Source organism: Bombina bombina, chromosome 6 (genome assembly GCF_027579735.1).
Source record: "Bombina bombina isolate aBomBom1 chromosome 6, aBomBom1.pri, whole genome shotgun sequence".
Classification (NCBI taxonomy): Eukaryota; Metazoa; Chordata; class Amphibia; order Anura; family Bombinatoridae; genus Bombina; species Bombina bombina.
The window spans coordinates 117,302,796-117,319,784 of NC_069504.1; the positions used below are offsets into that span (position 1 = coordinate 117,302,796).

At 36.6% G+C, this 16,989-nt stretch overlaps 1 protein-coding gene across 1 annotated transcript in view; it reads right to left on the minus strand.

Moving 5' to 3' along the window:
- Nucleotides 1-16,989, minus strand: part of LOC128664339 (chloride anion exchanger-like) — an 87,256-nt gene that overhangs the window by 65,621 nt on the left and 4,646 nt on the right. Inside the window, exons 3-7 of the mRNA XM_053719179.1 lie at nt 16,687-16,797; nt 8,313-8,503; nt 6,331-6,495; nt 4,498-4,650; nt 1,039-1,121 (exon numbers count right to left, since the gene is read on the minus strand). Coding sequence (XP_053575154.1) covers nt 1,039-1,121; nt 4,498-4,650; nt 6,331-6,495; nt 8,313-8,503; nt 16,687-16,797 — 703 coding nt within the window. The remainder of the gene's footprint in view (nt 1-1,038; nt 1,122-4,497; nt 4,651-6,330; nt 6,496-8,312; nt 8,504-16,686; nt 16,798-16,989) is intronic.

Sequence of the window (16,989 nt, forward strand, 5' to 3'; positions counted from 1 at the left end):
CTCTCAGGGGGTAAAGTGTTTAAGTTTTGAACATTTCAATAAAAACAATAGATAAACTGGCATTAATTATGGTTTGTGCCCAATTTCATTAAAGAGTTATATATTAAAAATAAAACCCATTAGTGTTATAAGTAGAGGTTTATGAATAATTGTAACATTTTTAGTTATATATATACTTCTTAAACCTCTAGATACCTGGGCTTTAATCTGATTTCTATTTATTTATATATTTATTAGTCCGCAAACTGTTATTACTTGTAATATACTTCATATTAAAACCCCTTATCAACTCTATTTTACAGGAGTTGACCTTTTATCTAGTTCAAAATTTTGTGTTTCTTGAAAGCATTTTTCCACCCCATTCCAATTAATTTTTATTTGCCATTCCAATCCACTTTCATTTATCAGTAATTTTTTTTTTTTGGTGGCAACTCAATCAATTTAAAGTGAGGCTATTTGAACTTGTTGCGCTGCAGGAAAAATGTTTCTAAGGCTTTTCATGGTTGTTAGTGCTCTTAAAATAGATAAATAAAAAATAACCATGAATTGGAAAAAAAACCTACAAAAACTTGTACAATGTTTTTTGTACACATCTTAAAATTGACTTTCAATATCTCAAAAATTACTTAACCGGCGCCAAGCCGGATTTCCCGCACGGCTATTGACTAAGAGGTGGAAACTTCGCCTCTTAGCCAAATAGTGTTCTGCCGTGAGCTGCCTTAGCAGCTCAGTGTGGCGAACGCTGCAAACAAATAAAGGAGCTTTCAGCATTAAGTATTTTATACTTCATAACTGAAAGTTCCCTTTATTTGTTCCACTGGGAAATCCTAGCGTTTCACAAATGCTAGGATTTACCATCAATTTAAATGTTTCAATTTTGTAGTGATTGCAAATAAATCACATATACCAAATTTCTGTAAAAAGAAATTTGGGTTTCATATCCCTTTAATCCCATTAACAGTGATAAGTAGAACTAAATAATAAACACACTCACACACACATATATCTTTATCAAGATTGAAGTAAGAGATTACTAACCCTCTTTCTAGGATTCCAATAACCTGTACATTAAATCTTTTACGAAAATCAAATGCATATGAGATCCCAGTTGCGAGAACTGTCTATAAGAAAACAAAATATTTCAATTTATTTTTTAAATATGCTTTGAAGTATAATGCATTTTTAAACATTAAAGTGTATTGTATAATGCAGAATGATAAAGCTTTAATGCAGTGTTTCTGTCTGCACATATAGGGCTAGATTTATTATAGCTGAGGCGTACAGGGTCGCGTATACGTGCCCCTGTACGCCTCAGCTCACCTGTGGTGGGGCGAAATTACCCGCAGGTATTTGGTATTGCACACGAGAGCAATTTTGGGCTCGCGTGCAATCCCGCCCCCTGCCCGCGCACAGCCAATCACGCGCGGGCAGGAGCTGTCAATCTCCTCAGTCGTACTCGACCGAGGAGATTGAATTTCGCCAGTTTAGAGGTGGCAAATAGATTAGGGAAGCAGCGGTCTGGTGACCGCTGCTTGATAAATCACGGCGAGCAAGTTCTTGCGAGAACTTGCTGCCGTAGGGCTGCCGTAGGGGCTTGATAAATCTAGCCCATAGTTCTGTTTAACCCTACCTAAAGTTCATAGAATAGTTCCATTTAATTCAGATCTATGCTCTAATCCTTGGGTATGACCCTGCCTGTTTTACCAGAATTTGTTTATGGAAATTAACTGCAGTTTAATCTCAGATTTGCTTGCTGAATTGTGATTTAACAACCTGACACAGTGTGCTCCAATCTTGCAATCCCTTTTCTTCCAGCTAGTTTGTCTACCATTTAATGGACTTAGTTTATGCTACCAGATTGCTTCATCATTGCGGTATCTCTTGTTCCATCTACCTTTGTTTAATTTACAGGACTGAACTCATACAGTCTTGCCCTTTTATAATTAACAGGTTCACTAATCTCTAATATGCTAAGTAAAAGACAGATCAGCATAATCTAAGTCTTAACTTATTCTGAAACTCAAATCACACAAGAGGTCATTGTATAGCCCACCTATACATTTTCCCACATAAAACCTGAATTACCAGCATTCTATATGGCCATGGAAATGGGCTACAAAATGCCTCATTAATTTGCTTTAAATGTTGTTTTTAACATGTATTCCCTCTTGCCAGTGCAGTGATGCTCAAGAGAGCTTTTACGCATTACAAGAGACAGAAGAGTACATAATACCTACAAATATCTGCTGGCTGATTTCTGGGATATGACAGGTTAAGAGCTTGTAGGCAGTGGCATTTTGTATGCAGGACTGTGCTTGGGAGGTAGAGTTGTATGGAGAGGTGGGGGTTATAGGCAGTATGTGGGCATGTCTAGGAGCCCTGTCTGCATGGCCCAGTCAGTCTTTTGAAACCAAGACACAGAGGGGTTTTGGGCAACAAGTGGCCATACCTCCTGACCTGTGACCCAACCCTGTGGGTCGATTGAGGGGTTTGCCACAACAAGAAACATCACATGTGGACAGCTGTTTTGACCTTATAAGGGCTCAGCAGCATATGATGGATTCTTGCTTGCTATATACTAAGGGCTAGATTAGAAGGGAAGCATTATTTAATGCTTCCACTCAAGCATTAACTCCGCTAAAAATATGTTTTTTTTGTGCGCGTTGGGTTGTTCTTGTATTACAAGTTAAAAGTAAACTGTTTTTGCTTGCACGCTAACCCAATGAGCGTAAAAAGCCCAAACTTACAATATCATGTGGGTGATAACGTATTCCCCCATAGAAGTTAATGGAGCAAAAAAAGTAGAAATAAACCCTTACACCCTACTCGCACGTAAACCAGATTGCATATTCTAAAGGGGGCCAAACCGACATGAAAATATGAATATTTCACATTTCAATGTTCTTGACATAGCAGAATATGTTATATTTATTCAAAAATACACATTTCTACATATATCTGATGGTATTCTACACAAATATATGTTTATACCTCTATATATATATATATATTATATATATATATATATATATATGATTATAAATAGGTATAGATATATACATATAATATATATATATATATATATATATATATATACATATATATATATATATATAGGAATATCTATTTATAAATATTTAGAACATATTCCCCTATGTGAAGAACAGTGAAATGTAAAATATTTTCATTATATACAATGTTAAACATTTTAATAAATATGAATATTGCATCAATATGCTTTTTCACATTTTAATCTACTTGACTGCAAAGGGATCCAATACACTTATATACATTATCTCACAAAAGTGAGTACACATTTTTGTAAATATTTTATTATATCTTTTCATGTGACATGGCTGTGTGCTGACTTATTTTGAGGGGACAGCAAATGTACCCTGTTATACAGGCTGTACACTCACTACTTTACATTGTAGCAAAGTGTAATTTCTTCAGTGTTGTCAGATGAAAAGATGTAATAAAATATTTACAAAAATGTGAGGGGTGTACTCACTTTTGTGAGATACTGTATATGTCTATATGTGTGTACATATGTGTTTATGTGCTTATATGTGTATATATGTCTGTAAATACATAAATACACATATAAATACATATGTATGTACACCACACACATATATATATATATATATATAAAAATATATATATATATACACATATATATATATATATATAAATATATATATGTATATATATAGATGCATGCATATGTATGTATCCCAAATTTAAAACCCTTTGCCTGCCTTTTTTTTCTTCTTCTAACCTCATATGAGACCTCATATCTTTAAGCCCTTATAACTTTTTTAAATAATATTTATTAGATGGTTTTATTATGAGTGTAACTGTACTTTGTAATCTACTTTTGTTGTGTTAACCCTATGAGTGTTAAATCCGATAGGTGCAAACACCCGTGATAAACCCCTTATCGGCCCTAAATCTGGTATAGGGATTCCAAACCAGTCTCAATATGAGGAAAAAGCTCTCCACCTTGAGTATAATAGCAAACAATGGGGCATATGTATCAAGCTCTGTATGAAGCAGCGGTCACAAAGACTGGTGCTCCATAACCCTGTCCGCCTGCTCTGAGCAGGCGGACACACATCGCCGGAAATCAACCCGATCGATTACGATCGGGTTGATTGACACCCCCCTGCTGGCGGCCCATTGACCGCGAGTCTGCAGGGGCGGTGTTGTGAGCTGCTGGTGCAATGCTGAATACGGCGAGCGTATTGCTCGCCGTATTCAGAGAGGTCTGGCAGACCTGATCCGCAGTGTCGGATCAGGTCCGCCAGACCATGATAACTAGAGGCCAATAAATCATTGTGCAGCTCATATGTACATTTTCCTACAGAAACCACAGTTTTCCCCAACTTTCAATAGCTCTTTCACAATTTCCCAGTCAGGGTAGTGCAACGTGTCATCCTTCATCTAAGAAATGTGCAAAAATATTGTATAAGATATATTTTGTGTTCTACCTACCATAATAAGCTCGATAGGGATTGGTATAGGAATTTTTGATTTGTAACGTTCGTTCACTTCTTTGACAATGAAAACCACAACCATAATGATAATCGATGTGACAAGATCTGCAATGTTGGTGCCTGTAATCTTTAATATGATGTCTTTTAAGGTCTGTAATAAATCAGTTATCACATTAATATGTGGTTATTTTACAGTCAGATAACAAAAATTTCAGTATCAAGTACTTTGTAGTTAATATCACATTCAGTGATATTCTGACATAAACTTTGCCCTAGTGATTTATTTATTGTTGCTGAACTAAAATGCATAGTATCACCATCTACAGTGAATTCTGAAGTATTGCAGAGGGGCTGTGCTTTACTGTATATTTTAATAGAATTCATCTTTTCAAAAGATTTTGTTCTAGAAACATTTCATGAATAATAAATAATTACACTTTAAGCACTGTTCAGATGAGATTATCTAAAAAGATCTATTAGTACTGTGAGGTCCTGAACAGCTTTATAGAAAGGCAAAATTTAGCAATAGAGGTGTGAATCTTGCTTAAAGGGACTGTTATCAAATTTGCTTCATTCTCTTGGTATCTTTTATTGAAGAATACAACTAGGTAGGCTCATAAGTGCTCTATACGAATCATAAAAGTTTAATTTTGACTTTACTGTCCCTTTAAGTGAGCACCTTACATGTCTGTATGTGAAGGAGGGAAACATACATTACAATACAGTGCTCTAAAAAATTTATGAAAGTATCAAATTAAAATCATAAAGTACACATTAAAAAATATATTAATAGTATGCTTTACAATTTATATTAAAAAGTGCTCATTTAAATTACGCAGCAAAATTCTTAAAGAAATAATCATTTTTTAATGTACACAGTAAAAAATATAAAGTGAAATTATAAAATATAAAGTGACAGTTTTTTAAAAATTACAAAATGTAAAGCGTACTTTATTTTTCTTGTAAAATAAGTCTTGCAGCCTTGGTGAGTGAGCTCAAACTGTGTCTGATGTTTTCTCACAGACCTTTGTAATATAATGTATTTTTTTAATATTTCCCTCTGTTCTTTTGGATTTTTTTTTTTTAAGTGAACAATGCATGCCCTTGTGAGGGCTAAATTTGCACATTGGCTGTAATTGGCTGAGGTAGGAGTGCATTATCTTGAATCGAGCGATGAAAGGATTGTTGCGTATAAGGCTAATGCGTGTGCTCAATCGCAATTTTTCAAAACTTGTAATAGCTGAGTAATGGAAATTGTTTGCGAAATGTTCACATCTCGTGCAGAAAACTCATAACGGGCGACTTGTAATCTTGCCCAAAGTGTTTACTATCCCTTTAAGAGTGGGTGGGGATATGCTTACACTAAGATGGTGCCTAAGTAAAGTTCCTCTCAACTTTTTTCTAGTGCCTGTTTGAGACGGATTTAATTCTGCATCACAGACAGCCTTGACACAGAGGACTCTTATATAGACATTGCTTTTATCTGACTTAATAAATACCAAATATATAAATCCAGTAGACATTAATTATTATTCAACATTTTAAATGAGTGGTTAACTTAATGAAGTGGTATATTTGCACATCTCATTTACACAATTCAGTAATACCGCTAGTGTCTGGAGCAATTTATATTTTTTTATTTTGATACCTTACTTTAATTACAGCGCATATATACACATTCTTCTACCTTTCAAATTTGAATAATAACATTATTAAGCTTAAAATATAGTAGTTATAATGAGACAGAGTATCATTAAAGTATCAAAGTCCTCTATCTGCTTTATTGTTATTAATCTACTACTGGTCAGAAAACTAGACACATGTTACTTACATAAAAGAAGGCCAGAGGTCCACTGAAGTTCGCTACTTTAATTCCGAGGAGGAATTTTATTTGAGACACAGAAACCTGAACAGCTGCACCTGTGGTGAATCCGCTTATTAAGGGATCCGATAAATAGATTACTATGAAACCAATTTGTAGTAACCCCAAAGCCAGCTACAAAGGACAATAAATATCCATTAGTAATATTCAAAACCAATACAATTATTTAAAATTATTTAGTTACAAAATATATTTATTCAAAGCCTATACGTTGAAATCCTTTTGGAGGTAGGAATAATTCAAAAGTTCATCAAAAGAGCCATATAAAAACATTATAAAGAAGCTCTGGTGATTTTGTTTTATTCATTTTCTAAGTATTTCTCATCCTTTTTAATTATTAAAACTTTTAAAAATGTTAAATGTGAAGAACTATAAGATATGGAGGGGTATGGTTGCAGATATTTTAACAGACAGTCATGGAAGCACAAATAAGCAGAAATAAAGCATGACCAGCGCTGCGGAATCTGTTGGCGCTCTACAAATAACCGATAATAATAATGATGACTGTATTGACAATACAGCAACTGCCAAATGTGTTTTAAAAAATGTTTTTCTTTTTCATTTAAAGGGACACTGAACCCAAATTTTTTCTATCGTGATTCAGATAGAGCATGCAATTTTAAGCAACTTTCTAATTTACTCCTATTATCAAATTCTTTTCATTCTCTTGGTATCTTTATTTGAAATGAAAGAATGTAAGTTTAGATGCCGGCCCATTTTTGGTGAACATACTGTGTTGTTCTTGCTGATTGGTGGGTAAATTCACCTACCAATAAACAAGTGCTTTCCATGGTTCTGAACCAAAAAATAGCTTAAATGCCTTCTTTTTCAAATAAAGAAAGCAAGAGAACAAAGAAAAATTGATAAAATGAGTAAATTAGAAAGTTGTTTAAAATTGTATGCTCTATCTGAATCACGGGGAAAACAAATTTGGGTTCAGTGTCTCTTTAACCATTAAGATCAATTTATGACACGCGTGTAAATCACAATTTCATATGATTTTCAAACATGCTCCACTCAAAAAAGGCAAAATTCATGCAAAATTCTGTTTGTAAGGTGTTTACTGATAAAATTGAATGCAGCTATTAATTTGGATTTTAATGGGCTTGAATATGAAAACTTCAAATGAAGCTGTAAATATTTTGTATACAGATGCACAAAAAATTAATTGAAAATCTGCTAGAGCGTAATACATTGTATATTATATTAATATACATAATTATGACTATTCTGAAAGTTAAAATAATCTGGGAAAGCTAATTAATTGTATTTTATTTTAATAATTATTCTGGAAGTTATAATAATTTAAGATCGTAAATTAAGTTTGTCTATTTTCCTTTTAGTAAGTATCCATAATCCCAGGTGATAATTTATATAAATTAATTCAGAAAGAATCATACTTTAACAAATAAAATTATATTTAACAACAGACATGCTCACATTTTTTTTTTTTATTTAAAATGCATATGAAATGAATAAATGGAATATTGAAATAATTAAAAAATGCATAGTTAAATCTTATTAAAACTGTGGAAATTTGTAAAAATTTGTACTTATAATACAGAATTTAAAAAAGTTCAAATTGTCCCTTATTGACTCTTTATTCTCAATAAATAAACCACCAAATATTTATACAGTTTTCCTATGCAAAAAAAAAATATTCATTATAGTTTCTTCAATGAACATAATTTGTCTGTGTTTTATAAAAACAAAATTTTAAAATAAAGAATGCATTTTGGCATCTGGACAGCAAGGGTTAAACAGAATTTTGTAAGGGCTACTGCTGTAAATGTATCTTTGAAATAATGTTTTTGAAATATTTTGCCAAATAATACCTAACCATGCTAAATTTTAGGATTCATTTAATTAAATAAACAATGTAGTCAGATTTTAACATCTTAAATCTAAAATATAGTGAACAAATTGGTTACCTGAAAAATCCCTGCAAGGACCGTCACAGTTCCTGCAACAATAACCCTTTTCTCAGCAATTGATAGGCCTTCTGTTTCATTTGTCATATTGAAGAGCACTGTGTCAGTTCCATTTACCATTCCATTGCTAATATCTGGAACTAATCGCAGTACGACTGTCCCTACCATCAAACTCAAAACAGGAAAAGGACCTGCAAAATAATAATAATAAAAAAAAAAAAGATAAATTCTCAAGTTGTTTTAAACTTGATTTGTTTGTGCTTATATCATGTAATTATACCATCACTGTCTGATGCCAACATGTATGAAATCTATGAGGAACACCAAGCCACCGAGCTCTACCAGCAATAATAGGGTTAACTCTAATCCATGGTATCGACTCCTGATAACAAGGTTTCAGTTTTGGCCAATATGGAAAGCGTGTTTTTCCCGGATCAAGCCAATAAAAGTCAACTAGAAACATGTTTTCAGTTGTTAAGGACTTATTGCTTAATTATTTTATTGACACTTTTAAAAAATTTTAAAGTATTTTTGGGATTTCTATTTTCTTGCTTTACCTGCAGATGATTCTGTTGTATGAGATATCAAGTATTATATACATATGAAAATGTGTGTCCTGCTCACTGCAAATGCTACAGTAGTGATGAATAGAGCTTTAATGAATCCATGTATACAAAGTTGTCTGTAGCCATGTCAGAGTGTTTTGCACATGGGCAACATTATAGAATTATTCCACATTGTCTTGTTAAAAAATATAAAGAAAATGGATTGTAATTGCTAAAAACATTATGGCTTCATGTTAAAAAACAGACCTTTTTTTGGAAGCTGAAAATGCGTTATCGGCTCAGAAACACAGCCAAAAACCTAATATTGTGATCACATTGAAACCAATAGAGCCCTTATTTGCCAAAAATCCACTAAATAAAAATTAGACGAGAGTTTCTAATCAACACATTAATATTGTTAATGCCAATAACAATTTAAAAAAATAGTAGTAAATCCACTGAAAACAAATCAGCCGAGAGTTTCTAACCAACACATTAATGTTGTTAATGCCGATCACAATTAACAAAAATAGTTTTAACTATACGTTTATTAAAATCCATAATAGCAAAAATAAGGAGGAAAAACATTTTCTGACTCGGTTTTTACTTTTTAAGGTTTGCAGTAACTAAACTATATTTACAAGTAGGGTTTATGCAATCAACAATTACACGGAATTCCAAAAATAAGCTCTTCTTCAATGAGGTGAGGTTTCCACCTCTAAACCTACAGCCTTGCATGTCAACTGACATCCTAGCACGGCTAGAGGTTGAAGCGTCACCTCATTGGTAAAGGAGCAATGTGCCATTGGCGGCCAGAGGCGTTGATTTTAGCAATATACACAGCACAGAAAGGGTGAGTTTAGCTCCCTTTTTTTACTAATTGATGACAGAGACTAGAGTTTATTTTTAGTGATGGTAAATTCTAGTGTTTGTTATACACTTGGATTTACCATCACTTTAAGGAGAATGCCAAATCAAATATTCTGTAACTATAATAGTGTGTTGATGACATATTTTAATATAAAGTCTAAGCTAAACTAAACTATTAACTGCATCTTATTTCTGAATTTTTCAAGGGTTTGTATGTATTTAAGTGTAGCAAAGAAAAGAGAAAATACGATGGCACTACTGGTATTGTGTCAATATTCCCAGTTAACTGTCCCTGGTTGTAAGGGTTAAACTTCTGCTCACCTAGTAACTCCACCCTTTTTACCTATATCAGTACCAGCACACCTGCAGACAAGTGCTTGGTAATTTGTTTTGTTCCTGAACTGCACGCTGTGCATATGGATTAACTTTGTTTGCCTTCTCTCCTAACTTGGATTATAAGTATAGGACGTCCTATTTCTCAAATTACTCTGAGCCTCAGATTCTAAGGAATCCTCTTCTATAATTCCCTTTGCAAAGAGAACTTTCATAATTACCCTCTGAACAGCTTCCAACTAAGGATTCAGCTGTTCCACCTCTCCCTTGCATAAACTGAACGCTGCTACAATTCTGCTGTCAGCATATCCTGTGCTGACAGGCAGATTCACACTGTCTATTCAGAGGTAGGAGCTGCACACACAGCCATCACGCTACCTAGTGCTGACAGGCAGATACACACTGGGTATTCAGAGGTAGGAGCTGCGCTGTGTATCATCACTCTCTCCAGTAACCCCTACTGTGCTGGACTGGTACTAACTTGGCATTTATACTTCTACCTATTACTTCTCTGTACTTATCTGACATCCAATATGCTCAGACCAAAGGTGAAGTCACCAACACTTTTAGCACAACCTCAGATCTCTATACCATCTGACAAATATCAGACCTGAGTATTTACCACCTACTAATTAAAATCACTTTATTACTTGAGCGTACCTGAACAATAGCTACGCTCCTAAAGAAGGTGAAACAACAACCACTTTTGTAAAACAATTCTGCAGCTGAGGTCTAGATCCCAGCTCTAATCTTACATATTACCAAGCCCCCAAAATGGACCCAGCAGAATTGCCACAAGTGGTGTATAATCTTTCTCAGAGAGTGGACCAGCTCTCACAGGGACTCAGGGAGCTTCAAGTTGAGAACCAGACCTTAAGAGGTATAATAAGGGACTCCCTCACTCCAACAGCATCCTCTTCAGAGCCTACCATAGAACCTCAAGTCTCGCTGCCTGATACCTTCTCAGGTAATCGCAAGAATTATAGACATTTCAAAAATGCTTGCACTCTGTTATTTCAATTGAAGCCAAAAACCTAAAGTACAGATAAAATCAAAGTACTAACTATGATATCTTTCTTACGTGGCGAACCAAGGGTGTGGGCGGATACACTGTATGAGGCCAATGATCCAGTCTTAACCTCCTTCCCACAATTTCTTGCTACAATGTATGAACTTTATGTTGATTCTAACTTACAGTTAACTGCAGAATCCAATATGAGAGGCCTCAAACAAGGCCGAAGACAGGTTGAAGATTATATTACGGAATTCAAACTGTATTCAACCGACTTGCAGTGGAACGCCATTGCGCTAAAAAATCAATACAGGATAGGCCTGTCAGATCCTATTAAGGATGAGCTAGCCCGTGTAGAGCTTCCTGATACCTTGGAAGGATTAATGAAGCTGACGATACAAATAGATTGTAGGCTGCGAGAGAGGAGAAGTGAGAGGGGTACGCCAGAAAGCACATCTAAACTCTCAAATTATGCAAGACCAGCAACTTCCTGCAAGAATACGGTTGAACCTATGGACATAGGTGTGATTAGAGGTCCCCTTACCTCAGAAGAATGGAACCGAAGGAGAACACAGTACCTCTGTATGTACTGCGCAAATCCCAGCCACACCGTAAAAGAGTGTCCAGTACTTCAAAAATCAAGGAAAAGTAAGTTCCATCACATTCACACTGCACATACCTGTCAGAGCAATTCCACCTATTGTTATCTCTCTCTCCATTTACAGTGGGACCAAAACAGACTGACGACTAATGCCTTAGTAGACAGCGGAGCTTACGGCAACTATATAGATAAAGATGTTGTAGCTGTCAATAAAATTCCTTTTGTTTGCAAGCAACAACCTGTGTCTATTCGCCTTATTGATGGTACCAATATCTCCACAGGTCCCATTACACAGCAGCCGATACCTTTACAGGTACTAACACCTTCTGGGCACACCGAATATCTTACATTCGATATCCTACCCTCACCATTGTTCCCTATTATTTTAGGCCTAAGTTGGCTGCAATTACATCAGCCCCAAATTAATTGGAAGGACTTGACCGTCGATTTCACATCCACATTTTGCAAGACAACCTGCTATCCGCATCAGGGTTTACTCTTACATCTACAGGAAAATGAACTCACACTACCCAAAGAATACACCGATTTCGTTGACGTATTCAGTAAAAAAGAGGCTGAGGCACTACCGCCGCATCGAGTCTATGACTGCCCGATAGATCTCCAGCCTGGAGCAGTAGTTCCTTACGGACATTTGTACCCTCTAAGTAAGCCAGAATTGGATTATCTGAAAACATATTTGGATGAAAACATACGTAAGGGGTTCATACGACCATCCACCTCCCCAGCTGGTGCGGGGATTTTTTTTGTCAAAAACAAAGATTCAACTCTACGTCCCATAATAGACTATCTGGAACTTAATAAGAGGACTATCAAAAATAGGTACCCCCTGCCGTTAATTCCCGAACATATAGAAAGATTGCATCAAGCTACTGTTTTTACAAAGCTTGACCTACGTGGAGCCTATAATTTAGTCCGCATTAGAGACGGTGATGAATGGCTCACTGCGTTCCGTACCAGGTACGGCCTCTACGAATATCTTGTGATGCCATTTGGGCTTTGCAATGCCCCAGCAACGTTCCAATTTTTTATCAATGATATTTTTAGGGATCTCTTAGACGTATGTATCGTGATATATTTAGACGACATCTTAATCTACTCAAAAAATATATCCGAACATATTAAACATGTCCGTTGGGTCCTCTCCCGCTTACGTACTCATCATCTGTACGCCAAGCCAGAGAAATGTGTGTTCCACACTAACCAAATATCATTCTTAGGGTACCATATCTCTCCAGCTGGAATTGAGATGGAACAAAATAAAGTACAGACAGTCATTGAATGGAAAACACCCACAACAAAAAAGGAGCTCCAACGCTTCCTAGGTTTTGCGAATTATTATCGCAAATTTATTACGAATTTCTCAAAAATCGCAAAACCTCTCTCAACACTATCTGGATCTACGCAATTCCGCTGGACTCCTCAAGCAAATAATGCTTTCCTAGAATTGAAGTCCCGCTTTACTACAGCTCCAATCTTGAAATTTCCCAATCCTGAGCTACCTTACACTCTCGAGGTGGATTCCTCTGATTATGCCATCAGAGCTGTACTGTCACAACGAGAGACACCGGCCACCCCACTCCATCCAGTAGCTTACCTGTCTAAAGTCATGTCACCAGCTGAGAGAAACTATCCCATTGGTGACAAAGAACTCCTTGCAATAAAGAGATCACTAGAACATTGGAGGCATCTTCTCGAGGGCACTCTCCATCCATTGGTGATCTACACTGATCATATAAACCTGGAGTATTTACAAACCAACAAGACCCTTTCCGCAAGACAGGTGAGATGGAGCCTGTATTTTGCCAGGTTCAACTTCAATATAATCTATCGACCAGCAAACAAGAATGGCAAGGCAGATGCCTTGTCACGAAAAGAGGACAAACCCCCAGAAACCTCAACACAAAAATCTATGATACCTCCAGAACGCTTCTTAGGTGTTATATCTTCCTACTCAAAACAAATCGTGGAGGCACTAAAATCTGATTCCGCTTTACCAAAGGATCAGGTCACTCTACATTCCAATGGCCTCTACTACCACAATGAAAAATTGTATATCCCAGTCAGTCTTAGACAACAATTGATTCACTTGTTCCATGATACCCCTCTATCCGGACATCAGGGAGTGAGACGCACTTCAGAACGGATAACACGAGAATTCTGGTGGCCTGGGTTAAAGGACTCAATAAAGGAACACATAAGTAGTTGCCTTATCTGTACAACCTGCAAAAACGAAAATAAAAGCCCATTTGGTTTTCTGTTACCTCTACCCATTCCAGAGAAACCATGGCAACATGTTGGTTTAGATTTTATTGTAGAATTACCAGTCTCGAATTTACAAACAACAATCCTTGTAGTCATTGATCATCTCACCAAGATGGCACACTTTGTGCCATTCCATAAACTCCCTACAGCAGCGGAGACAGCAACACTATTTGTCAAGCATATAATCAAATTACATGGAATCCCTTCAACACTGTATTCTGACAGAGGGACACAGTTCACATCTAACTTCTGGAGACATCTTTGCAGAATCCTGCAGATCGACCATCGTTTCTCGTCTTCCTATCATCCACAGACGAACGGACAGGTGGAAAGAACAAACCAATGGCTTGAGCAGTACCTCCGGTGTTACTGTTCACAACATCAACATGATTGGGAGGAATATTTACCTCTCGCTGAATATGCCTATATATATATATGCCCATATATATGATGCAAGCAATGCCAGTACTAAGATGTCACCTTTCTTCGCCAACCATGGGTTTCACCCTACATTTTCTTTAGCCCCAGGTGTTGTCTCAGACTCTCCACAGGTAGACCAGTTGACTAACTCCATGCTGGAGGTCTTTAGGACTCTTCAAGATAACATCAAACAGGCTCAAGATTCTCAAAAGAAATATTATGACCAGAGGAGAAGGCCATCTCCAGTATACTCTATTGGTGATTTCGTTTGGCTTTCAACCAAAAATCTACGTTTGAACATTCCTGCTAAGAAACTTGCCAGGAAGTTCATAGGTCCGTTTCCCATAACTAAATTGGTTAACGAAAATGCAGTCACTCTGGGTCTACCTCCTAGTTTGCACATCCATTCCACATTCCATGTCTCACTGATAAAACCTGCTAGACTTATGAGGGACACCAGTGTTGTACTTCCCTCTGACCCAATTCAGGATTTACCCGATGAATTCGAAGTTGAAGAACTCGTAGATTCCAGACATCATAACGGTGGCATACAGTACCTGGTTCGCTGGAAGGGCTACACCAGTCAGGACGACTCCTGGGAACCCTCGGTTAACATTCATGCACCGAGCATATCCTGTGCTGACAGGCAGATTCACACAGGAGCTGCGCACACAGCCATCAGCATATCCTGTGCTGACAGGCAGATTCACACTGTCTATTCAGAGGTAGGAGCTGCGCACACAGCCATCAGCATATCCTGTGCTGACAGGCAGATTCACACAGTCTATTCAGAGGTAGGAGCTGCACACACAGCCATCACGCTACCTAGTGCTGACAGGCAGATACACACTGGGTATTCAGAGGTAGGAGCTGCGCTGTGTATCATCACTCTCTCCAGTAACCCCTACTGTGCTGGACTGGTACTAACTTGGCATTTATACTTCTACCTATTACTTCTCTGTACTTATCTGACATCCAATATGCTCAGACCAAAGGTGAAGTCACCAACACTTTTAGCACAACCTCAGATCTCTATACCATCTGACAAATATCAGACCTGAGTATTTACCACCTACTAATTAAAATCACTTTATTACTTGAGCGTACCTGAACAATAGCTACGCTCCTAAAGAAGGTGAAACAACAACCACTTTTGTAAAACAATTCTGCAGCTGAGGTCTAGATCCCAGCTCTAATCTTACACTGGTGTAATACTCACAGGGAAGGATACTGTACAAGTATTAGAGATAAGACTGAGGTGCTGTACATTAAAGGAATACTAGAAAAGGAGACCAATTGCCGAAGCAATTGTAGAGAATGTACTGGGATAGCACTCACCAATACTGGACGGTGGGGCCACTATATACTAGTTAAGGAAGGCCCAGGATGGAGGCAGGTTTTAAAACTTAACTTTTAATGACCTTTGACAAAGCCGAACTAGCGAAACATGTCAGGGCGCGCTGAGACCTCCGGTCTCTGTTTTTAAATGCTTTAGCAGTTGTTTGGATGCGCGAGTGACGACTATTATTTAGAAATTTAAACTGAGTTTGAGTGAGACTGTGTGAATGTCATTGGTGCCACATTACTGATCCTGAGAGATTATATTTTTACTCCTAACTTTCTATACAATATAGAGTTGATATCGCTCATCCCTGAGCTGCATTAGCTGGTCTTTTTGAAAAAAAGTATTTAACTTTGAAATGGGGAAATTTGATCTTTACTCTGAATTGCCAATACAGGTTTTAGTTGATATCTCTCCTCTGAGAGCTGCAATAACAGGTCTACTAGTAATAAAAGTATCTCTTTCACAGTTTCCAGATATTAGAACGTACTATAAGATAGATCTTATAACACTTGATGGAAATTATAAGAGGCCTGCTTTAATATTAGCTCTGGGGTTTCTCCACAATTTTTACGTTTGGTTTACAAACACTAAGTATTAGCTTATTACTGATCTAATTAAGGCATTATTGACTGCCTCAAATTATTAAGAATTATATCTATGTCTTAGGCAGGTCATAAGCATTAGCCAAACTTAAACCTTAATAACTTTAAAGGAAAATTCGTGGCCAATTGACCGCCAGCAGGGGGTGTCAATCAACCCAATCATACTCAATTGCATTGAATTGTAGCGATCTCTGAGCAGGCGGACAGGGTTATGGAGCACCAGTCTTTAGATCGCTGCTTCATAACTGCTATTTCGCCAGAAACACGGGCCCTCAAGCTCCATTCAGAGCTTGATAAATGAACCTCTTTTTGTGGAACTTTAAAACATTTTCATTCTTGTGAGCACTAAGTTAGCATACATACCTACTGATATATGCTTGGAAGTTCCCAAAAAAAAATAAATGATGACAGGATAAAATGCAGAATAAAGTCCATACGCAGGAGACACATTCACAAGTAGAGCAAACGCCAAGGCTAGAAAACCATAAACAAATTGCAGAGATTAAAATAGGAATGTAATTAATAATGTAACAAAACATCATTAAATTTATAGTTGCCACCTTAAATATAGGTTACAATATGTTAAGTAGTGTCAGTCCTTACATTATAAAATGCACCTCAGACACTAATAGTGAAAAGTGCAGCAGTTCATCCTGACATTTGTCA